The following is a 22,191-nucleotide window of genomic DNA, read 5'->3' as shown; positions in this document are numbered from 1 at the left end:
GCAGAAGCAGCAGGAACGGCTAACGCGGAATGACATATGACTGAGATGATTGATCTGAAATTCAAGGACGAGATGATATATATGTATATATATATATATACATACGTAGCAGCTATATGGTGTCGTACGTACAAGCGAAGTCGGGTTTGCCGCACCCCACAAAAAGCCACATGGGCGGTGGCGACGCTAGCCGGCGGGCCATGGAAGTCTGTGCGTCAACGCGTCATGCTGTCGTGATTGTACACTATGTCTGCCCATTACTACTCCACACCCTAGTCTACACCTCTTTATTCGCCCTGCTCTATCCTGGTGCGTACACAGTACACTGAATTCCGGCCATTCCTGATTTTGACCGCTACCTGCAATCGTCTTACTCCAACTACACGCAATCTGATCCCAAGTCACATCCCCAACCTTGTCCCACACGACCCGATATCCGATATCGCACGCTCGTCATCAGCTCCGCACAGGGTAAGCAGCCCAAAAGAGCAGGTAACTGTTATTTTTACAGATTGGCGAGACCGTCTTCATCTTGCATAGCAATCGTATTCGTCGACTGGGAGCGCCAATCTTGTTTGGCACTGGTGCAGCTAGGCGAAGGTGGGAAGGTGATACCCGGGCGTTGCCAAGCGGGAGTGTACCAAGCTCCGTCCCGCACCAGGTGTACCGTTGCATTTACCACCAATTGGAGATACCTGCTCGCATCTTACCTCAAACGGAACAAATCCAATATCTGGAAGCCCTGCCATCTGTGTCGTGGTACGTGGCGTTGGAGTAGCCTATGCATAGTTAACCACCAACCCTCGGACTGAGTTGCAATCCATCAATCGTTGCTACGTATCTCACATTCTGCCACCACCGAGGTATCATATCCCGGTACCCACCGCTTTCTGGACCAATGTATTCATATATAGCCAGGGACGAGAGTTCAGCCCCACACACAATGACTCCCCCGTTGCTGAGACTCCCCGCGGAGCTCTTACAACAAATCCTGGGTCACCTATGTCTTTCAGACCTCCTCTCCATAGGTTTGGTAAGCCGGGTGCTGCAAGATCACACAAACCAAGACATTCTTTGGCAACGACTAGTCCAGGCGGAGATTTCAGGGCCTGCTGTGTCCAAGCCCGCGCATCGGACCTGGCGGGAATTGTTCAAGGAGCACCATCCCTACTGGTTTATTGCTGGGAAGAAGTTATGGTTTGCGGACAACGTGCACACTGGAAAGCTTATTGTAGCGCGCTATGATCATCGACTCAACGCAATCGAAGCATATGAACTTGTTGCCGAGCGCCGGGTACCCGAGTCTCTGTCGTGGGACCAGCATCCCGATGCCATTATTCATACCTTCAGTCCTCGCGTGAAGTTGGATCTGAACGTGCCCGTAGTCCGACTGAACAGCAGCGCCTATGAAGAAGGGATCGGACGTGTAGGTCATCGATTGCAGAAGGAAATACCAATGAACCTGTCTCGACACACAGTACTGCGCTCACATCTGCTGCTAACCAGACCTTGGCCTGAGAATATCACTACGGAAGCGACACCTGTATGGCCTCCACTTACAGTGCCCAGTGTTCATCGCACTCGCAACGACCAGTCGCCTTCTGGGTTCACGCAATCTGGACACAAGCCTGGCTTACTCAACCAGCTGTCTACTTCGACATTTAGGTTGCGCAAGTGGATGCAATTTGCGACTCAGTCAATAAGATTTAACATGCGAATTGGCGAGAACATTTCGACGTGGGCGACGCTACCCGAGGAGTGCTACACTCCGACTCGACAAAAGCCATGGCAGGGCATCTGGTGCGGCGATTATGCTGGGCATGGTTGCGAGTTCCTGGTTGTCATGCAGCCTGATAATCCAAGACCTCTTCCAGAACGAGCCGAGTGGGCTCTGCGAGCAGCGGAGCGCGAGGAAAGTGTGAGCAGTGAGGGGTCATGGACTACTGCACCCACCGACGCAGCGCATTCCGATGACGAAGATGGTCAGATGGAAAATGCCGATGATCTGGAAGATAGTGTCTCAACTCTCCAACAGTCATACCACGAACGGGCATCGGAAAGTCGCGGTCAAGGTGACGCACAACAGGACGGCGATGCGGTCTACCGTGGCCGCATCGAAGCCGTCAAGTTGACCGGTGACCCAAACATACCGAGAGGGGAGTATACATTTATTGCACCTGACATTGGCCCGAACGGGTTGCTGAGGGTGGCAAGTGAGGAAATCTTTCAAGGCGCGCGAATTGTGCGCAGTGTAGGGCACATTGCAGCGACAGGATTTCGAGACGGTATGCTTTTGTAAATGCGACATGATGGTGGCGATTACTAACCTAGGGGTCAGATAACTACATGGCATCGCAGCTCATTCTAATATCTCATGACCGGATCGCGCAATACTGGGAGACGTTTGGTCACGTGTCGTTCTACGAGCGAGTAGACATTGATTCATTCACGAGGGTTTAGTGGCTGAGATACGGATGGCTATGGAGTGTAGGTTTGGACGAGTCTCTATATTAGCGTTTCTTTGGTTTTCTTATGGGTTGAATAGATACAATGTCCCTGGTGTTAATGGGTTCTGGGCGCAGTGGAGAGCGGAGGCTGTGATGATCTGCGAGGCAGACGACCCCATTCCATATCGGGACTAGCATGTCGATCCCTGGCCATGCACCCTGGGAACGTCATCAGCCATCACCAAAATTTGGGCGGCGGCGAAAGCGCGGGCGGCGTTTCATCCTCGCAGGTCTCCTTCTCAGCCATACCCGCCTTTTTTGTAGTTATTGATCAGTCACCAGGTTCTCCATCTCTGGCACCCAAATTAGAAAATCCAAAAAAAGTATTCGCACATCCACAAATATATCGGAAGACATGACGAGCCACGAGCAGTACATGCTGCGCGTAACGGCAGGACCGACATACGATGTGTCTAAGCATGAGCCTGTGCCTGTGAATCGCGAGAAGCCAGTGAGCATATCGTCGGACCTTATTGACGCGAAGGTGCATATGCGCATCAAGGACTATCGCGGTACATTTGCCCCTCATGCCCCGCCCATCAGTGACTAACCTCACTCTCCAAAGGACTACCAGAAGGCTCGCCATCGACGTCACCATACTTCTCCACGCCCCAACACCCATACGACCGCTACTCGATATCATTTTCCTTTACCCCGAAGCAGGACATTGCGGGCGACAAGCTCGTGTTTGGAAACGACTTTGACCACCCGATTCGCGACCGGTTGCCGCCACTGTTTGACAAGGCGTTTGGTATCGTCAAGTGGTGGATTGATCCTGGGCTGGATGGCGATGTGTACGCGGACGAGCCGTATCTGTACGGGGCGCTGCTTTCGTCCATCAACGTCTTTCGCATCGGCAGCAAGAAGGACGAACAACCTGGAGACAAAAATTCGGAGGGAGAGGCGCAGACCGAGGGGGATGTAGAAAAGAGCGGCTCAGAAGACGAGGTCGTTGTATACGAAGAGGGCGCAGATGGCGAGGGCGCTGCGGTCAGGAAGGAAAAGGGTATACCTGATAAGGCGGGCGCCCGGCAAAAGTTTTTCCTCACTGAACAGAATCGCAAGGACTTCACCTTTGAGGCAGGCAGGGAGTACCAGTGCGACTTTTTCAACCCTTATCTGGACTTTAACGAGTTTGCGCTAAAGATTGGTTACGGACTGCCGAACATTTCCATGATTAGACATTGGGACGGACAACCGTTGCGGTAAGTGGCTCCTTTCCTAGCAGTGTTTGGATTTGTTTCTTGGGACGTAATCACACGTTAATTTTTTGCTTGGATCGGGATGAGGAGCTGACGCGACCATTCACTAATCAGTTCGCACACACTTAGGTATGTGCTCAAGAATCGCGAGACCAACCAGGAGCTCTTTGTCGTGGTTATTGAGCTGCTGCCCACGGACCAGGCCAAGAAGGGGGGTGTCGAGGACGCAGAAGAAAAGTTTGCAGAGGTCCATGGTAAAGAGGGAGAGAAGGAGGCAGGGAAAGATAGCAAAGACGATGAGCTGGACTAGGACATGACATAGTCATGCATGATGCGCAGGGTGTCTTGGAGGGTATGCATCAGCGCGGCGTTATGGTATTGGAATGCACGATAGATGTACAGGGCTATAGCTGGTTTGGTTGGTTAGCATGGCTAATGGTGGTGTTTTGTTTGTGGTATTGCTGGTGTTACTACTACATGTAATAAGACTGGCCCTCCCCACGGGGTACGGGCAGGCGTCGCTAGTTGTACCCGCTGTCCAATCAACACCATGGTCGGGTCAAGGACACACGCTTGTCAAATCTAAATAGTGTCGAGGGATGAAATCGGGTATTTTTTTTGATATATCGTCACTGTAGGCCATCTTCTCTCATCAAGGCCAATTTTCTTACTTCCTCGACTACGTACTTGTTAGCAGTGCGCACGCCGCGGAGAGGACGGATAAACCCGGGGCTCCGAAGTTCGGCGAGCTGCAACCCCAAAAATTCCCAGGCACATAACATTGACTTCTCTTGTGTCACAGCTTCACAATGGCCGCACGCACGCTGAGGATTGGTAAGAAATCCCCATGCAACACTCCAAACCCCCACAGCCTGTCTGGCAAAGGCCAATTGGTGTATCTACTCCGCCACAACATTAACTACCACAACACCAATCCCTCCCTCCCTCACTAACCTCAACAGGCCTCATTCCCGGTGACGGCATTGGCCGCGAAGTCATCCCCGCCGGTCGTCGCATTCTCGAGGCTCTGCCCTCATCTTTGGGCCTCAAGTTTTCCTTCTCGCACCACGAGGCCGGCTGGGAGACATTCCAGAAGACGGGCGCTGCTCTGCCCGACAAGACGGTCGAGGCGCTCAAGTCCGACTGCGATGGCGCCCTCTTTGGCGCCGTCAGCTCGCCCACGGTCCAGACCAAGGGCTACTCAAGCCCCATTGTGGCGCTGAGGAAAAAGATGAAGCTATACGCAAACGTGCGCCCTGTCAAGAGCGTCCGGGGAGGTCTGCGTGACGTGGACCTGGTCATTGTGCGCGAGAACACCGAGGACCTTTACGTCAAGGAGGAGAAGACGTACACTGCCCCCGACGGCTCCAAGATTGCCGAGGCTATCAAACGCATCTCCGAGACGGCCTCGTTCAACATTGCAGCCATGGCCGGGGACATTGCCCTGCGAAGACAGCGTGTCCGCGATGCTGGTGGCAACTCCATCCACTCCCGCCCCCTCGTCACAATCACCCACAAGTCCAACGTTCTGTCTCAGACCGACGGCCTTTTCCGCGAGACCTCGCGCCATGCTCTGCAAGACGCAAAGTACCAAATGGTTGGCGTTGAGGAGCAGATTGTCGACTCCATGGTCTACAAGCTATTCCGCCAACCCCAGGACTACGACGTCATTGTCGCCCCCAACCTCTACGGTGACATTCTGTCCGATGGTGCTGCCGCCCTGGTCGGCTCTCTCGGTCTCGTTCCCTCCGCCAACGTTGGTAAGGACTTTGTCATTGGTGAGCCCTGCCATGGCTCTGCCCCCGACATTGAGGGCCAGGGCATTGCCAACCCAATTGCTACCATCCGATCTACTGCCTTGATGCTCGAGTTCATCGGTGAAGAAGAGGCTGCCGCCAGGATTTACACTGCTGTCGATGCAAACCTCGAGGAAGGTAAGCTTTTGAGCCCAGACATGGGTGGCAAGGCCAAGACGGATGAGATTATCGAGGATATCTGCAAGAGGCTGTAAACCTATGCTTTTTTCTTGTTTGGCTAAAAGCTTAGTGCATCATGTTCTGGTTTAGTGCAACCCCTTATCGGTTAAGTGGATGCTTGGTCGTGCCGATTAGCTTACAAATTCGGATAATTATAGTTTAGAAATCAATTAGTCCGGAAGCTTCGGGCACAGGGGACACAGCAGTAACGGGCGGTGGGACCCCTTCTGGTGATTTTCTTACACTTCCCCGCAGAGTTATCCTTGGGGTTAACCACTCTTGCTACCAATAGTTAAGCTGTATCCCTGTTTTACCTCGTTTGTTTCTGCAATGCTTCTAGCTTGTTTCCGACCGCATGTCCGTCGCTAACAACTCCATCAATCCTGCAAGCCAAGCCATTACGATTACGACCACAGATACACTGACCAGAGAGCAAGATCAATACAAAGAAGTTCCTACATATAGAAGAATAATCATCCTATGTTCCTTGAGAATGCCAGTACAATCAACTCCATAGATTGGTCCACGTGTATTTGCTTTCATACCCCGCAAGGACATCCCTGTAAGCTGACTTATCATCGCCTATAAGTAAGTGCGCGGTGCTTTAACGGAGATTAAATTTCAATTTCAAAAATTAGTTTTCCAAAACTATGGGAAACTAATCGCAACGTCCTTCCCGTTTTGGAAGCGCTGTTAATGCTCGCTTTAGCATGTTGTAGGTTATACGCTCCAAGAAACGCAACCTTATAAGGACTTGTCTTTTCCAGCATTCATCCTACTCACGCCTCACAGCATCTTCTCACTCCACAGTCCATTCGCTTAAACCACAATCTCTAATCCCTCATTCAATCACAAACTTCTCAAACGTTCAACATGTACGCCTCTACTATCGTTCTTGCCCTTGCCGGCGCCGCTAGCATTCTTGCTGCCCCTGTATCCGACAGTCCTGCTGTTCAAGCAGCAGCAGCAGCCGCAGCCGCAGCTCCAGCCGTTCCTCTCGGCAGCTGCCCAACTTGGGGTGGCATTTATGGTGCCGCTGGCATTAATTCCTGCTGCGTATACAGCGGTGGTCCCGTAAGTCTCCATCCCCTCCGAAAAAGAAAGTCAACCACAAAAAGTAACAAGCTAACACATTCATTTCACTTACTCACAGTCAACGTGCTGCTTCAATGACAGGCCGAACAGCGTATACCTCCCCGAGGTGAATTACACGTACCAATCTTGCCAGTCCATCTGGTTCGCCACCCCGGCCAATTTTCTCACATTCAGCAATTGCAATACGCCCGGCATTAACGGCGGCGGTTCTTGCGCTGGTGTCCCTCAGGTCACGGGAGACCACACATCGTCCTAGAATATTGGTCTATCTTGTATACATTTGAGATGGGAATAGATCGCATACATAGCTAAATCTAATCATTTAACATGCAAGTCTTATCTCTCCTGATCTGGTATTGATTCTATGGTCAAACTATCAGGTGTTATCCTATGATGAGTTTACCATGTGGCGAAGCAACAATCGATGCAAGAAGTGGATGTCTTTGATTGCAAAACAAGATAATATACAAAAAGAACTCAAGGCACTCGCACATTCATCTCTTCTTCTGCCTCACGAACGAGCTTCTGAGCCTCGGCGACCTCCTCCTCCGTATCCACCATTGCTCTTTTGACTCTTTCCCTGAAACCTGGATCGCGGTCACTATTCAGCTCTGCAAGGCTCTCTCGCAACGTGTACAGATCCCTCTCAATAAGACTAATCTGCGCTCGCAGCACATTGCACATATCAACTTGCAGTTCTTCTGCGAGACGTGCAAAATGAACCTTGCATGCTTTCCGCATGTCCAAGAACAACGCCTCAGAGCCGAATCGTCCTGTAATCAACGCCCTTTTCCTTTCTGTGCACCCCGGACCTAGAGCTATATCAGTACTGGACCGCAAAAGAGTATGCTGATGAGAAAAAAGCACTTACCGTGTTCACTATTGGCTTCGTTGTACGTCTTCTTCATGCACTCTCCTACAAACGCCGTTTGTAAAGACCCAAGAGTATTCACTTTGAGTGTGGCCATTCCTGACCAGAAGTATTCCTGGCTCTCCCCCATACCATCCAGTGCAATGTCCCTGCGATGTATCAGGGTATTGCGGAGCCCCCGGATTGCGGAAGTGTGGCTCAGAACCAAAGACTTTCCGTTTTGTTGTTGAGGCATTGCCAAGGTGTGCATACGATCAAACAGTCTTTTTGTGTCATCAGTTAGCTCTTTCAGCTTCCCTTTCAGAATCCCAACAAAAGCTTCCCAAGCAGAGTTCAAATCTTTTTTCAAACAAGCAATCGCTTCATCGTTCCAATTATGGTAGCCAACTGCTCGTGTAGAATGGTCTCCTTTATTGCGACAGAATGCAGAATACGTAGCTGCATTCCACTAATAGTTAGTCAGCAGATGTTCCACCAAGTATTATCCATACCCAGAGCTTGAATACATACTTCATTGTACCATGATTCGCTAGCCTCTTCAGCATATCCAGACCATACTTTGGCCGAGGAAACTTGGAAATCGTTAATTAAGGGAGCATAAACAGTATAGATCCAATCAGAACATACTCATAGGACCCTCTATCGTCTCTTTGAACCTCTCTAGCAAGACGCTCGATATCTCATTAATCAAGATCTCTTTGTCTTCAAACTAGGGGAGTAAATCAGCGTGACCTTCTTGTCTTGCCTCAAACAGCTAAGTGAGGAGATTGGCTGCGTTGGATGCGACATGCGGCTATCAGCAGGCAACAGTCAAGTCATTTCGTACCTTAGGCAAGCATTCAACAATCTTGGGTAGAATTTCGTGAATTCCCTGTTGTTCCAACGTGGCACTACCGCCTCCGGAGTTCACCCATAGCTCGACCGAACCAAGGAATGCTGGGAGTTCGTGATCGATGAGTTGCTTAGAAATCCGGTGATGGCTCTCTGCAATGATACCAATGCAATGTCGTCGAAGATCTGGAATACCACTGATGTGGATGGCGGCAAGATGCACTGCACTAGTTCCGGTACGGTTATCCGTGTACAATATGTGGCTTACACAGAATATCTTGGGGCGTTTTGCGGCTTCGAGGTCCTTGTATTTGTGGTGTAGTTTAGCAGTGACTGAAGTATTGCGGATCTGAATGAGCCGATGCGGCAACTCGTGCTCTTTGCACTGTCTGTCTTTCTCCAACTTACGATGTTCATATAACAACTTTTGGTACCTTCCATTTCTCTTGAGATTCTCGGTTCCGAAACCGAGATCCTCTTCTTCAGCCAAAGCTTCTGCTATCTCATTGATATTGTCACGTATGTTATCCATCTCAATTTGAAGCGCTTCAATTTCACCCTTGTGTTCTGCCCATTCAGACGCAGCATTTGCAGTATTCACATCCTCGGACTTGGTGCATACTATGTCAACTTTGCAGAGATTCGCGTCTTGGGCTAGCTTGAATATGTTATCGAGGCTTTTGTCGTCAGCAGCCCGTTGGATAGGTAGGACGGCAAAGATCTGATCGCATTGTCGAATATACTGCTCCGTGATCCGTGCACGCACAGGGTTGCTGTCGCGAAGCCCAGGCACGTCCGCTAAGATGAGTCCTTTGCTCAGTATGACTGCTCTCAAGTATACCTTCATACTTTTGATCAAAGGCCAGCGCATGCCAGATTGTGAACTCGAGAATGAATCACCGGTCCCCGAAGTCAGAATGACCAGCCGATCAGCGCACTCTTGGAGGGCAGCAAAAGATTCCTCGTCTTCGGATTCTGGAAGCAGTTCCCGGACCCAGAGCATCATCTTCTCGACAGTGACATTGAATTCTTCGCGTGAGAGAGCTTCGGGATCTTCTTTGAGATGTCGAGTGAAAATTGCTTCAAAGGTTTGCCTCGCGAGATTGGCCTTGTGTACTAAAGCTTCCTTGTTCTCTTGCAGGTCTGGCTTGTTCTGCTGCCCTGGTTCCATAGTATCATGAGGTTCCTTTATGTTTCGGTACGCGCTCAGGAGGTCTTTGAATTGATACTCAAGCTCATCTCGGTCGAAGTACTGGACCCGGATGGTAAACTTATCACTATCGTGATACACGTATTCTGTCACCGTACAGGTACAAGCAGTACCATTGCCACTCTGCGCAATTACGTGTTAGCAATTTTGTTTCGCAAGTTGCTACGATCTTACTTACCGACTTTGCTAGGTTTGGCTTATCGAGTAGTGAGTTGATGAGACTGCTCTTTCCCACCGCAGAATCACCTATCATACCAACAATGCGCGACGAGGGAAGCTCCTGATGCCCCAGATTCACAGCCTGTTGCTGAAGGCTGTGAACAGTCGACCCAGCCTGCTGATGTAGCGTGGTACTAGACAAGACCCTGTTCAGATTGGAGATGCATGACATGGCTCCTGAGAGTGCTTTCTGGAATTTGATGTGATAAAAAGGGTTACTGGGTGGTTCTTCGCATTCGACTTGATAGGCCCTTTTGGAAGATGGAGATGGGCTATAGGTTGAGGGTGCGATGCGTGGCATGGGGGTAGACTGCCGAGATTGAAGGCGAAGGGCGCCCAGGCTTTCCACCACATCGCCAGCTGCCAGACCGTTATCTCTTGCTGGCGTAGATAATGAAGTCCAAAATGAAGGATTCGGCGTCTGTAGACGGGAATGCTGATCTGAAGGACATGCGGAAGTCAATCTAAAGTTTCGTAGAGCAGTCGTCTGTTCCCAAACAGTGTCCACTGTTGAGTGAATTTGCGGGGTGTTCCATCTTGTTGGGTTCAGGGAGCTTGGACTGACTCCACGGCTGCTCAGAATAGAGTTCTCGCTCTCAATTGACGGGATTGGAACGTCGGCTCCAGAAGGAGATTTTGTAGATTCGCGAGAACGGATAAAATCCTCTGCCGTCCGCGCACTGGGGAATGTAGTTCCAGAGCGAAAAACGAACGTAAAAGGACGTAAAGTCGCATCATCTACTCCCAACGACGCTTCATTCTTTGAGGCATCGTTAGGGGAAGACATGACGTCTGTATTCTCTACAGTCTGCTTCTTGGTGTTAAATTCTGGGCACTGAATGGAAACACGGGTGTGCTCACCCTTCTCAACATGTATGGTATGGTAGTCAACAATGATGGTTCTGAATATGTGGCAAGAGTTATGGAGCCTCACCCTCACCTTTATCATGTTCTCTCTAGGTACCAACACTTACCTGACACAGTTGTATGGAAGTTCTGCACGAGTGTGGCACAGTTGAAGAACCCTGCTACCGGAGAATCCATCGCGTATTCGCAGGCACATGAGACAGAAGTAATTTGCAATTGCGTTGCCAAGTACCCCATGCCCGTTCAGGTCACCAATGAAGTCGGTAGAATAGTCATTGCATGTCCGTGTGGTGTTCTCGCCAGTGTTTTGGCGATCTTGTTTGGGAAAATGCTGGTGAAAGGTGGGCCAACGGTGCACGCGATCAGTATCTTAGGGGGAGTTTCTCGTTACTGAGTACCGACAGTCCGTTGTTGCAAATAAAGAAATGGGGGGGACAGAATGGTATTCGTTCTAGTATAGGATGATGCAAACATGGTGTGGTCTGTTTTCGTTCAAGTCCACAGCGAATGCTCGAAGCGGGAAGCTTCTACCGCCGAGTAGGTAGGAGTCCTTCGATTATCCATTTCAAGTCGTGTACAACTTCGTTCTTGTCTATTGCTTCCTAACTATGTGCCGGGATTCCGGCCGATTCCTCAAAGGATCTGAAATCTTGCGACAATGCGTAGCACGGGAGTGATACTGGTAGACTTGGCGGAGAAAGATTGGTCCCCCTAATCTTGCGGCACGAAGAACGAGAGACGGGCCGCAGTGGAGAAAGATGGAGAAGCCATGCGACGGACCCGGAGACACGTTGCGGTTGCCTGGCGTGTTTCGTTTCAAGGCGGGTGTGGGTGTGGATGGCATTGGGGGCTGCCAGCTGCCGCACAGGCCATGACCGCATCGAAGCGAGCCACTGGATAGGCAGTAAACCCGGGTAAGGGCACTGCGAAACTGCATGACACCGAGTCTTCACACGCGACTACATATGTAACTACAAGGCTAGGATGGGAATCCTTGCGTGATAGTGGCCACATTTTACGTATTTGCGCTGGGTAAGAAGCGCGCACGTGGGGGGAAAGAGCCCCCTGATTGGGGCCGAACTCTCATGGTAGTATGTAAGTAGTTCACGAGGCTTGCTATGTTTCATGGTAGTATGCGATAAAAACAGGAGTATATTAATCTCTCGGAGTAGCTGTGCCGTCGCCAATCATCAAAAGATCCAACATTGTACCAAATAGCCCCCATACCTTGCAAAAGAAGGCTAAACGACACCCACGTGGCTCCGAGATTCGTTTCTACGTTTTGGGCAAAGACAGGACGGAAGAAGCAATTATGCGCCGATCATCATACGTGACGTGTACGCCAATGTAGTACAACTACTGCCACGGATTTTTACTTGCCTCTTAGGGTGACAGAAAACGGGGAAACAAGACCATGCGAAATGACATTGGGAAGTGGAGACTGGGGAAGATGAAAGCCCATAATGGCCCACAGCGGTGAAGTACAATCGGCGTCTCGATTGGTTGGCATAGTCCTTCTATCTCACGTACACATTGGAACCTTCAGATGTAAGATCAACCTTCTGACTTCCTTCTCCATCGACCCCATAATCATCAAGCAACCATAGGCCTTTGTGCGGTGGCCTGACCAGCACCAGTCTTGTTTCTGCGTTGCGGCATTTTCCCCCTTTTCACGCAGTTACTCGTCTCAGGAATCGCTTAGGTAATGGAATACTTGACCGTTAAAACAAAACATTCCCCTTCTCTCCAAAGCTCTATGCTCGTCTTGCGGTATGATCAAATAACTCTACAGAATTGCGCATTGTAACCTATCGTTTGCATGAGGCAATTATTGCAACTGCGGCTATTTGTAACCGCAGCCCTCCCAATGCACTCAAGCAGAAGGTACATAAGCTGCGATGGGGCATGGTAGAGATTGAGTTGAAATCTCAAAATCCTAGAGACATTGGATTATCAAAATTACTCTGCCGAGTATTTCATTCATCCCAAACACTGGTTCATCATCCAAAGACAGCCCCTCCAGCGTCCCACAGCCCTACCAACATCCGCATAATCAAATCACCCAGGCAACTTCATCAACCTCATTTGCAACTTGGGAGGGGCCGAGCCGGAAGCACCAATGAGCGCTCTGAAGGAAAACATCGTATACGCCGCTTTCAATGCTTTATATTTCTTCCTCATGTACCGCGTCTTCAGCGCCCAAGTGGAATTACTCGAAGGAAAAATGAAAGAGTGGAGGGAAGAGATGAGAGAGCTCAAGAGAGATATTAGAGTGCAAATGGGCGTTGCCCATGATGGGATAGGGATGGGAGTGGATGCTGCCAAATGTATGGGCGCTGCAGAGCAGAACAGGGCGATGAGGGATAGGTAGCGGGTCAGCAAAATATAATGAGCACGACAATTTCACAAAAAACATCCGGAAGTATTGTCGTCTTTACAACTGTGAGAAGCAATACATCAGGTTTTGTTCTCTTTCATCAATTCTTTGACATCATCAAAGGGACGGCGTGTTGTATGCCATGTCAGACATGTATCAGCTCACAATATGGGTGCGCAACTCTATCGACTTGCGCCATGAGATTACTACTTCCATAACTCATGTTCTACAGCTATGGAGTAGCGTTGACCATCAATCTATGAGAGCATAACAAACCCAAACCCCAATAGCCGATGTATGGTACCCAATGCCAACATACTGGCAACATAGGAATACTCAAATCCAAATAACGTGTAGTGTTTATACTCGGAAAAATACCATCCCGTCAAGAGAATAGGGTTATAGCGAGGGGGCTGAATCTTCGCTGGAATCAGAATCCCGGTGTTCGTCGCTGGAAGTCAGACACCCGCTGCGAGAGTACGAACTACGATCTTCGTGGCTTGGGATAGAATGACCGTCTCCGTGATCAGCAGACGCACGATTGCTAGCATTGGTGCCATGAATAGCGGTTTGTGAATCCGGTATACGTATGACGCGGGAATCGTTTTCCTTGAGAAACAGGACCTTGAGGCAAAGAGGGCAAACAGTTGGGTGATTTTCTTCATCCTTCCACAGGAGAATGCGTGGTGGCGGGGCATCGACCAGCTTCTCAATCTTATCAATGTCATCAAAATCATCGCCGTCGTCTTTGCAGCATGCATAGCCGCAGTTTGAGCGGCAGAGGAATGAGACCAGGTAGCTGAGTCGCTCTTCATCTTCCATGTCGGCATTGTCCATGTCGGCATCCATCAAGTGATAATCCAACATTTCGTCGTCGAGTTGCTCCACCTCGTACACCGATTGCACGGGGCCACTCTTGTGCACCTTGATATCAACCAAGTGTAGGTAGGGTCCTTTACAATCTGGTGCATCCGTCCCGAAAGGTACCGCAGCAGCAGGGTTTTTCCAAAACTCTGAGTAGATCCTGGTGAACTCAGTGGCTAACAGGACGGGAAATCGTTCTCTTATGCGTTTCTCCTTTGTTGCTTCAAGTCAATCGTGGTGTACGGGAAGATAATCCAGCCAGGGTCAATTGTCAATGTGAAAGTACTTACCCTGTTCCTTCGATTCGATAGAACCTCCGAGAGGTACCGTCGGTGCATACGAAGCAACGCGATCATTGGTGCCCTCGCTGCCAGTCGCCGATTCATTCGCATGTTGTGACGCTGCAGATGACACAAGGAAAAACGGCGGGAAAGACCCAAGAGAGCAAAGATGTAGCATGTACCTGCTTACTATCATGTTTGGATCCATATCCGATGTAAGTAATTGCCAGTGTACCATCACAGCGTTTTCCATTATTGTAATCCTGTTGCAATCCCCCATGCCAATGTATTCTCGTAATTGGTCCATGATGGGACCCCACTATGGCCCAAAAAATCGATTTAAGCGTTCGGCATCATGGAGATTGTCCAGGAGGCCTTTGAAGAGGTTGAAGTCGCCCAGATATTGGTCCACTTCTACAGCGCGGCCATGTAGCTTCGAGATCAAGATGTTGCCTCTGGTTCCTGGGTGGAATTCTAGTGGGCGGATATTGAACTCGATAATCAAGCGTTGACCGAAATGTCTGCGTGCACATTGTTCGCCAAAGACATGATTACATCGTAATCTGACTGGCATCTCCGGACTGCCCGGTGCTGAATCTGAGATCTCCCCATAACGTGTTTCGCAGAATATACATTCTCTATTGTCATGCTCGACGGTCTCCAAAGGTACGGGGACCAGACTAGCCAAAAAGGTTTGCTCGGTAGGGAATGTATCCTCGTCTGGTGGGGGAAAGAAAGGGCGAATTTTCTCGTCACCCCATGATTCTTCGCTCGCCAGATCGAGGCTAGATAGAGAACCTGGTGCGGATCCTGCCCATGGCATTTCCATGATGATCCTGCTCCAAAAAACGGGTCTTGTGGATAGTTTTGGTTGTGAGCGATGGTGCGTAATACGTCCGACGCTGAAATTTGCTGCCTTCTACCTCGTGAACGTGAATATCGATGCGGAAAGGATATGAGTATCTACAGGAATTCAAGGATTTTGGGCACGCTATCTTCGTATACAGTTGGCCCGAGAGGCTGCTTCGAACGTGCAAAGCGAGGAAGGAGGTGTTGCACGAAGCGAATGGTGATGTTTGCTGACGTCGTTGTCTAGTCCAAAGCGATTCGCGAGTGTATACGGATGAAGAATACGAGAGTGTTTTGTCGACCAAAGGATGAGTCAGGACGGAGCTGTGCAAAACATAGATGCAGTGACGTTGCATCATGCTGGGCATTGCGCTTGCTGTGAGGTTTCTCGACCATGACCTCTTCCTTCCATAGTCGCTGCTAAAAATCCGCTCAACGCGTGTAATTATATTTTTGGTAACTGTGGAGACCTGGACACAATATGTCTAGGAATGGTAAGTTCGCGCAAACGTCGGAAAGCGAACAATCCCTGAGCACCCGCCGCTCTCCATTCACTCCTATCTATGTCGACCGGATTCATAGGGCGGCAATCACGGTTGTTCTTGAACCTGCTCAAGATGCGCGCTTCGCCTTCTTTCCCGCTCGCCCTTCCTCCTCATGCTCACGCGCCGTGTTTTTGCCGGCTTGGATCAGGGCCAATGCTTCCTGCAACAAGCGCTTCTCGCCTAATCTTACCTCAACAGCCATGCGATGCCTTTTGCCCAGACTTTCTTTACTGAGGAGCGATTCATCTTGCTCGGCTGAGGTAGGATATTGCCTCAATCTAGTCATCAAGGCTTTCTCTAAGACTGTATCGTATATGGCCTCGCTGCGCTTTCTCTTAGGATCTAGCTTTTTTAGAGCTTTCAGAAAAGCCCTTGTTTGTTCTTCGAGTTCAGATGATACTTCACGAAGCACTGGTGGCTGAGTCAACGTGCCATATGACGACGGCTCACCCGCGTCGCGTTCGATCACGAAAAACTCTTCCAGTTCTGAGTCCAGCTTTCTCTCAACTTCGCCCTTGATCGATGTCAGCGCATATCCCCACCTGTGCTAGCGGGTAACAAGAAAATACATACTTCAATGTCCGCAATGATATCTTCTGCTAGTTTCAGTTCTTCGGCAAGTGCTGTGCGAACAAGGCTCCAAGGAAGTTCCGCAACATCGTAACGGTGATGTTCAGGTGTCACGTAACCGTATCGTCGGAGTAGCTCGGATGAAGGCAAAGGCCCGTAGTAGTTCAATATCTCCGATCCGGCAGGGATGCTTTCGCAGAGGGAGGTGACGTGCAGCTGGTCACCATGGTGGACATGGGCCTACGAGAGCGCAGTGTTAGCATGACTCTTGTCGAAAGATTGGGGACTCTACATTGAATTCGGCGTTGGCATTAAGCATATCTGCCATGGGCACCATGCCCATCAGACTCTTGCCATCTCGATCCTCGATCCAACCATCCTCTTCGTCCTCGGATTGCTCCTCCTCATTTTCAAGGTCGAAAGCGTATGCCATGATGGTACTACCCATACGATGTGCGAGTGGGAGAAGGTCTTCTTTGTCTAGGCGAGGGGCGCCGGGCGGAAAAAATACATCTGGATGGCTTGTGATTATGGGCAGGATGCGCTCACGCAGCATTCGGTCGCTTTCCCCTTTTCCAATCTTTTCCGTTGTAAGAGACGTGCCTTCGAGTTCTTTTAACTCATTTGCTGTCCAGAAAATTGGGGTTTCAAAAGCTTGCGGGAGTATGTCAAGGTAAGTTTTCCATCGCGAAGCCTCACCCTGCAGGTATTCATAGAGCATAACGAGGATTAGTGAGCCCCATGAATCCAATGCCTCGGGTTCGTGGTCCTGGCTATCCCCGTTGTCGTCGTCGTCATCCGCATCTACGGGTTGTTCGAAGATCCCAGGAAGTTTCTCGGCAAGGTCTGACGTTTGTATACTGATGATGATGTTTCTTGGTATTGTGAAGAGAGTGGTATCCTCTGGAATATCCTGCTTCGCAACTGCATACTAGTCAACGCTACCATGACTCCTTGGCTGCGATGATGCTTAACGTACTGATACCGCGACCGGCGTCTTTGGACCTTAGGTCGCGAATTTCCAGAAGATCGTCGCGGAAGATGCCTCCACAATCCTTGAACCAGGCTAAAAACCGACTGCTGGCACTCTGGAAATCGGCCATGTCTTTGTCGGGTTGGTAGCTCGAGCTGGCAGAATGTTGGTCGAATGTTGCCAGTGCCCAGTCACCTGCCTGCAAATTCTGCGTGCCAATGGCCGAACGCGCGATGTACGTATCGTTTGGCACAGCAAAGTCCGCTCGAGATACTATTGCCAATGTTCCAGATTGACAAGATAGCAATGCCGCATGGACCGGTTCAGCTGGCTGTTACTATCCATACAGTATGCCTGAACGGAGTCTAGGTAGTGAGAAGCAAAACATCAACGATTGGCCACAGTGCATAGGCGCCAAATGAAGTTAGCTTGCCAAGAAAGACCGCCAGCCTTGGCGTCCGCTCGCATCCATTCATTCATCCATTCATCCATCCATTGCCCACCCTTTCTCCGCTTCATAGGTTCGTGACATTCGTCCTACCTATATCCGTATCTACTCGTGTCTAAATGCACATCAACATGTAGTACGACCAGACGAATTGGGACATCAAGGGGGCATGCCTGTTTCCACTTTCGGCACATGACTAGCCCAGACCCGTCGCGCTTCCGTGCCTTAAGCCCGATATCGCAACGCTTCCTGATATACCATGCCAGGCACCTTATCATGCAGGATCTGATAAAATTTTCGACTTGCACGGTCCACTTGCGCCTGCGACACTATGCCCTATGGCGACCCCGAGCCGTTAGCTCCTCATGTGCCATGGAAGCTTAGGGTATCAAGCATGATGTGAGGTTTTCCATGTACCGTGGATGTGCAGTAAGACCTACGAGGTACAGTTCAGCGTTTGCAACTTCAGCCAGATCGACAGTATAAATTTGTGTAAAGGGCACTGGGCAGAGTCCGTCGGTCAATTTGCCTGTCATGAACCTGACAGAATGCTTACTGAGCCGGAGACATTCAATAACTCTTGCACCATGAGCTGTCGAGTAACGATACGAGAGAAAGGGCCGAAACTCACACAGGGCTGATGGTGGAGCCATGGGTCTAGCGTAACTCAACTTGTCCCAGATAATCGTACAAAACCCGCCTGCCATAACTGCCCCGGTTGCTCATCTTATCTGATCAAACGCCTGCTCCCCCCTCTCGACGGCTGCCACGTCTTATGACCATGGACACCAAACCCTCCGCCATGAGTCACGGACATGGTATTGTCAACGAAAAGTCCGGCCCAACTCACAATGCCGAAGAGCAGGGCAGCAACGCGGAAGCTTCGAGCAGCGGCGCTTCAATTGCCCAGACCAATGACGTTCCCATGAAGATGAAGTTGTTTGCAGTTCTTTTGGTCACGGCAATTGGGTTTGGGTCCCATTGGAGCAGCGGCGTAACAGGGGCAATGAAGAGCACACTGAAAAAGGTATCATCAACAATTCTCACAGCTTATCATCAGGATGTGTTGACAGTATACAGCAATTGCACATCAACAACGCCAAATACGCCGTTCTGGAGGCGAGCGAAGACTTTATGAAAACGGCTCTCATCCTTGTCAGTGGTCTTGTTACAGATAGGATTGGTGGTGCAAGTTGGTGCCCCTCCCTGCGTAAACATCATCGAGACTGACAACTAGCCATAGATGCCATGCTTTACGGCAACGCCATCTATAGTGTTGGCGCCATATTCATCGCCGCTGCGACGACGGTCCGCTCTTACAAATTTATGATATTTGGGGTTGTCATACAGGCATTTGGAGACATCGCTACCCAGGTTGCCCAATACAAAATCTTCAGCTCGTGGTTCGCGCCTTCCAACGGTTTCGCTTCCACGCTTGGTTTCGAGCTCGGAATCGGAAAGATCGGATCCTTCGTCGGCAAAGCGACCGCAAATGTTATAGCAAAGAAGACTGGAGACTTTAGCTGGGTGTACTGGACAGCGGTCTTCATGAACCTTTTCACCAACTTCATGACACTCATCTACTGGTTCTTCGCGCGATGGTGTATGAAAATCTACGCCGGTACTGCTGATCCAGCAACGGGTGAAAAGTTGACAGAGAGCAACAAGAAGTTTGAAATCGGCAAAACGTTGAGGCTCCCCTGGCCGTTTTGGGGAATCGTTGCCTTTTCACTTTTCCAAACAAGCGCAGCGGTCGTTTACTCGCAGAATGCCACCGAAATGGCTGAACTACGTTTCAATATTGATGCAGTTACAGCTGGCTGGTACTCGGCCATGTCGCAATACCTGGGTTTTTTCCTGGTACCGCTAATTGGTATTTTCGTCGACCTATTTGGAAACCGCCTATCCCTTATGCTCTTCTGCGGTCTCGGCATGCTTATTTCTATGTGCTTGGCCGCTTGGGGTCCAACCATCGGTGGGACAGCGGCTTCGTTTGGCATATTCGGCGTTGCATCCATGTTCGGGCCAACCGTCATTATCGATTCCATTCGCACGGCCATGTGGTATCAAGAGGTCTTTGGTTCAGGCTACGCGGTCAAGATTGCTGTGAACAACAGCATGAACATCATCATCCGCATCATCACTGGTGTCGTTCAAGACCGCGATAACAACTCGTATGACAACGTGGTCATTGTGTATGTGGTTCTCGCCGTTGGATCTGTTGTCGTCGCGGCTGCCCTTGTGGCATGTGGCGTCTTCAATCCAGACATTGGTCATCTACAATGGACTCGAAAAAATAGGCTGACCAAAGGCGATCTCATCAATGAGCGGAAGGAAGCTTTTACCAGTGGAGATCAAGGGAGGAAGAATCGTCGTGTTAGCATAACTTTGTTCACTGCACTTCTGTTCCTCATTGCTGGTGCATGGGCGGCGTACTTTTGGGGCGTCGCCACTGGCAACAACAAGTAGGTAGTAGCATAGACCCGGTCTTTTTCATTCAATGATCATACACAATTCAAGTTTTCATCAATCACGAAATAGCCCATTCCAGTGATAGAAGCTGAAAGATACCTGGGAATGTAGGAAGGTGAGAAGGAAAATCAGGCATGAGCAAGTGAAGTGTCTAAGAGAGATGAAATAGCGAAACATGAAGCCACATGAGATATCCTCACGGGCCGTAGATCCGATCCAAATACGCATTTTGTATTTCACCGTCATGATTCAAGCATTTGGTAGAGCCACTCGATGTAGTAATGCCCACGGGCATGTTGGCCGAGACAAACAACGGTTGTCAACACCCAGGCAAGACATGCAACTGTAGATTTTCAATGCCGTCTTTGGAGATATGAGACAAGGGGAAATATCTAAACTGAACATGGCCCGATATAGAACACACTGCCCGGGCGAAGGAACTTGCAGGTACTATGACCTGTTTTTGGTCTTATATCTTTGCCGTAGTAATTTCATCCTTTGGCTGGTTGCATTTCTTTGCTGGGGCTTGCAACTACGCGGCGGGGTGGAAATTCCGAAGCGGGATCAGCAGCAAGCATAGCAGTGCCTACAACGAAGAAAGTGAAGGATGTGATGTAGGAGAAATGAGGAAAATATGTTTGTAACAATTCGGATATTGCGATGTGGATAATCATGATATTTAGAGGCATTTAGTTATTGCTATGCGCGAAAAATAACTCCTGTTGACGTTTCAACATTGAGGTAGTTAGTAATTCCTCTTACATCGTTGGTATTACGTGCGCTTAACTGCATCTCTTTACACTAATCTGAGACCTGATTGTACAGTCTAGCCATTATCGTTGTTACAAATCGCTCACAATCTAAGCGAATAAACTTTACAAAGCCAACTCAACGTGAATACGACACACTCGGATCGAATATCCTTTTCTCCCTTCGTAGTCCGACCAGACGCAACGTGAATGTTAGCAGATGCACATCGAAAGATTACTGGACGTAATTCGCATAGTTTCGTATGAATTAGTGCTCACGACTAGCATAGAAGAACAATCGTTCCGAAGAGCGAACAGCACCAAGACGTGGATGTCGTTGTTCCTCACACATAATTCAATCCCTGCTGGGCCAAGTACCACCGCTTCCAGCCCCGTCAGCACAATAGCAGTTTGGGTGACATTTCTCCCCCAGCTCTTATTCTTATAGACATATTCATCGTTAATAATTCCGGTATGTCTAGTGTGATCACTCAGCGCCACGCTCCCACTGATATTCATCTAGCCGAACGCTACTTTGCGAATTTTTCTACAACAAAAGCAAACATTCGTACTTACCCTAAAGAAATCAGTGCGGGGTCTTGCTGCTAGTAAGACCTAGTTTTAGAACATTATCTACAGGTATGCCGCCACTGGTGGAGGCAAACGGGGCAAAGTGACGGCCTCATTTCTTTTACCGACTCCAAAGTCGGCTATGCCTCTACTGATATGGTCGACAGTATAATATCTGACCTCTCTGAGACAGTTGTTGAGATGGCATGTGAACAAATACATAGAGCAGTGATGTGAGCTGAGTAGTTCATCGTCGATGACGGTGTATTTTAGATCTCTGAACTTGCTGGCTTTGCTAAATGTTTACAACCAAAGGTGGCAGCAGCCTCCGTCCCAGGATGACCTCTCATGCCACATAGGCTATCTTCCGGGTAGAGTATGGTGAGGGGTAGAGTAGAAGTAAAGTTTGGGCTTTTTCGTCAAAATTTGTAGCGTTATTCTCAATGATGCTGATCAGAGCTAGGTACACTATCCTGGCGAGACCTGCCTTTTATCCCATACATATTCTGAATACAACATCAGTCATTACGATAGCACAATGACATACCCGAAGCTCTGAAGTCTAGTAATCTACCAGAGGGTTTTTCCATGAACACTAAAATCAGGTATTCGCTCACAAAATCCTTTTAGCTCCTATTCAAACACCGGTACATCACAACACCAACTTCGAGTTTTTCTAGAATAGGTGTATTTTAACTCTATATATACAAACAAA

The 22,191-nt window shown here is 49.4% G+C and overlaps 10 protein-coding genes across 10 annotated transcripts; 6 read left to right on the top strand and 4 right to left on the bottom strand.

The window, feature by feature from the left end:
* Positions 1-898: 898 nt before the first annotated feature.
* On the top strand, positions 899-2,460 carry COCCADRAFT_107717 (uncharacterized protein; the record flags this gene model as incomplete). The annotated part of the gene is made up of 2 exons (XM_007718511.1): positions 899-2,285; positions 2,339-2,460. 2 exons carry the CDS (start codon positions 899-901, stop codon positions 2,458-2,460), a joined length of 1,509 nt encoding a protein of 502 aa, XP_007716701.1.
* Positions 2,461-2,862: 402 nt separating this feature from the next.
* Positions 2,863-4,019, top strand: COCCADRAFT_107698 (uncharacterized protein; the record flags this gene model as incomplete). Its single annotated transcript, XM_007718510.1, has 3 exons — positions 2,863-3,019; positions 3,073-3,712; positions 3,824-4,019. 3 exons carry the CDS (start codon positions 2,863-2,865, stop codon positions 4,017-4,019), a joined length of 993 nt encoding a protein of 330 aa, XP_007716700.1.
* A 499-nt stretch (positions 4,020-4,518) lies between these two features.
* COCCADRAFT_8727 (uncharacterized protein) lies at positions 4,519-5,720 on the top strand (the record flags this gene model as incomplete). The annotated part of the gene is made up of 2 exons (XM_007718509.1): positions 4,519-4,543; positions 4,672-5,720. 2 exons carry the CDS (start codon positions 4,519-4,521, stop codon positions 5,718-5,720), a joined length of 1,074 nt encoding a protein of 357 aa, XP_007716699.1.
* Positions 5,721-6,558: 838 nt separating this feature from the next.
* COCCADRAFT_8726 (uncharacterized protein) lies at positions 6,559-7,036 on the top strand (the record flags this gene model as incomplete). Its single annotated transcript, XM_007718508.1, has 2 exons — positions 6,559-6,759; positions 6,839-7,036. The coding sequence occupies 2 exons, from the start codon at positions 6,559-6,561 to the stop codon at positions 7,034-7,036; spliced, it is 399 nt and encodes a 132-aa protein (XP_007716698.1).
* Positions 7,037-7,257: 221 nt separating this feature from the next.
* COCCADRAFT_40571 (uncharacterized protein) lies at positions 7,258-10,698 on the bottom strand (the record flags this gene model as incomplete). Its single annotated transcript, XM_007718507.1, has 4 exons — positions 7,258-7,592; positions 7,652-8,099; positions 8,478-9,815; positions 9,871-10,698. 4 exons carry the CDS (start codon positions 10,696-10,698, stop codon positions 7,258-7,260), a joined length of 2,949 nt encoding a protein of 982 aa, XP_007716697.1.
* Positions 10,699-12,241: 1,543 nt separating this feature from the next.
* COCCADRAFT_29852 (uncharacterized protein) lies at positions 12,242-13,149 on the top strand (the record flags this gene model as incomplete). The annotated part of the gene is made up of 2 exons (XM_007718506.1): positions 12,242-12,326; positions 12,845-13,149. 2 exons carry the CDS (start codon positions 12,242-12,244, stop codon positions 13,147-13,149), a joined length of 390 nt encoding a protein of 129 aa, XP_007716696.1.
* A 405-nt stretch (positions 13,150-13,554) lies between these two features.
* COCCADRAFT_107718 (uncharacterized protein) lies at positions 13,555-14,607 on the bottom strand (the record flags this gene model as incomplete). Its single annotated transcript, XM_007718505.1, has 2 exons — positions 13,555-14,240; positions 14,310-14,607. 2 exons carry the CDS (start codon positions 14,605-14,607, stop codon positions 13,555-13,557), a joined length of 984 nt encoding a protein of 327 aa, XP_007716695.1.
* Positions 14,608-14,619: 12 nt separating this feature from the next.
* Positions 14,620-15,129, bottom strand: COCCADRAFT_8723 (uncharacterized protein; the record flags this gene model as incomplete). The annotated part of the gene is made up of 1 exon (XM_007718504.1): positions 14,620-15,129. The coding sequence occupies one exon, from the start codon at positions 15,127-15,129 to the stop codon at positions 14,620-14,622; it is 510 nt and encodes a 169-aa protein (XP_007716694.1).
* Positions 15,130-15,761: 632 nt separating this feature from the next.
* COCCADRAFT_107716 (uncharacterized protein) lies at positions 15,762-17,367 on the bottom strand (the record flags this gene model as incomplete). Its single annotated transcript, XM_007718503.1, has 4 exons — positions 15,762-16,196; positions 16,268-16,504; positions 16,557-17,188; positions 17,244-17,367. The coding sequence occupies 4 exons, from the start codon at positions 17,365-17,367 to the stop codon at positions 15,762-15,764; spliced, it is 1,428 nt and encodes a 475-aa protein (XP_007716693.1).
* Positions 17,368-18,487: 1,120 nt separating this feature from the next.
* Positions 18,488-20,154, top strand: COCCADRAFT_8721 (uncharacterized protein; the record flags this gene model as incomplete). Its single annotated transcript, XM_007718502.1, has 3 exons — positions 18,488-18,712; positions 18,766-18,877; positions 18,929-20,154. The coding sequence occupies 3 exons, from the start codon at positions 18,488-18,490 to the stop codon at positions 20,152-20,154; spliced, it is 1,563 nt and encodes a 520-aa protein (XP_007716692.1).
* Positions 20,155-22,191: the final 2,037 nt, after the last annotated feature.

Source organism: Bipolaris zeicola (genome assembly GCF_000523435.1).
Source record: "Bipolaris zeicola 26-R-13 unplaced genomic scaffold scaffold_237, whole genome shotgun sequence".
NCBI classification, from domain to species: domain Eukaryota; kingdom Fungi; phylum Ascomycota; class Dothideomycetes; order Pleosporales; family Pleosporaceae; genus Bipolaris; species Bipolaris zeicola.
The sequence above is the reverse complement of the archived record's forward strand: the minus strand, read 5'-3'. Positions and strand labels throughout refer to the sequence as shown.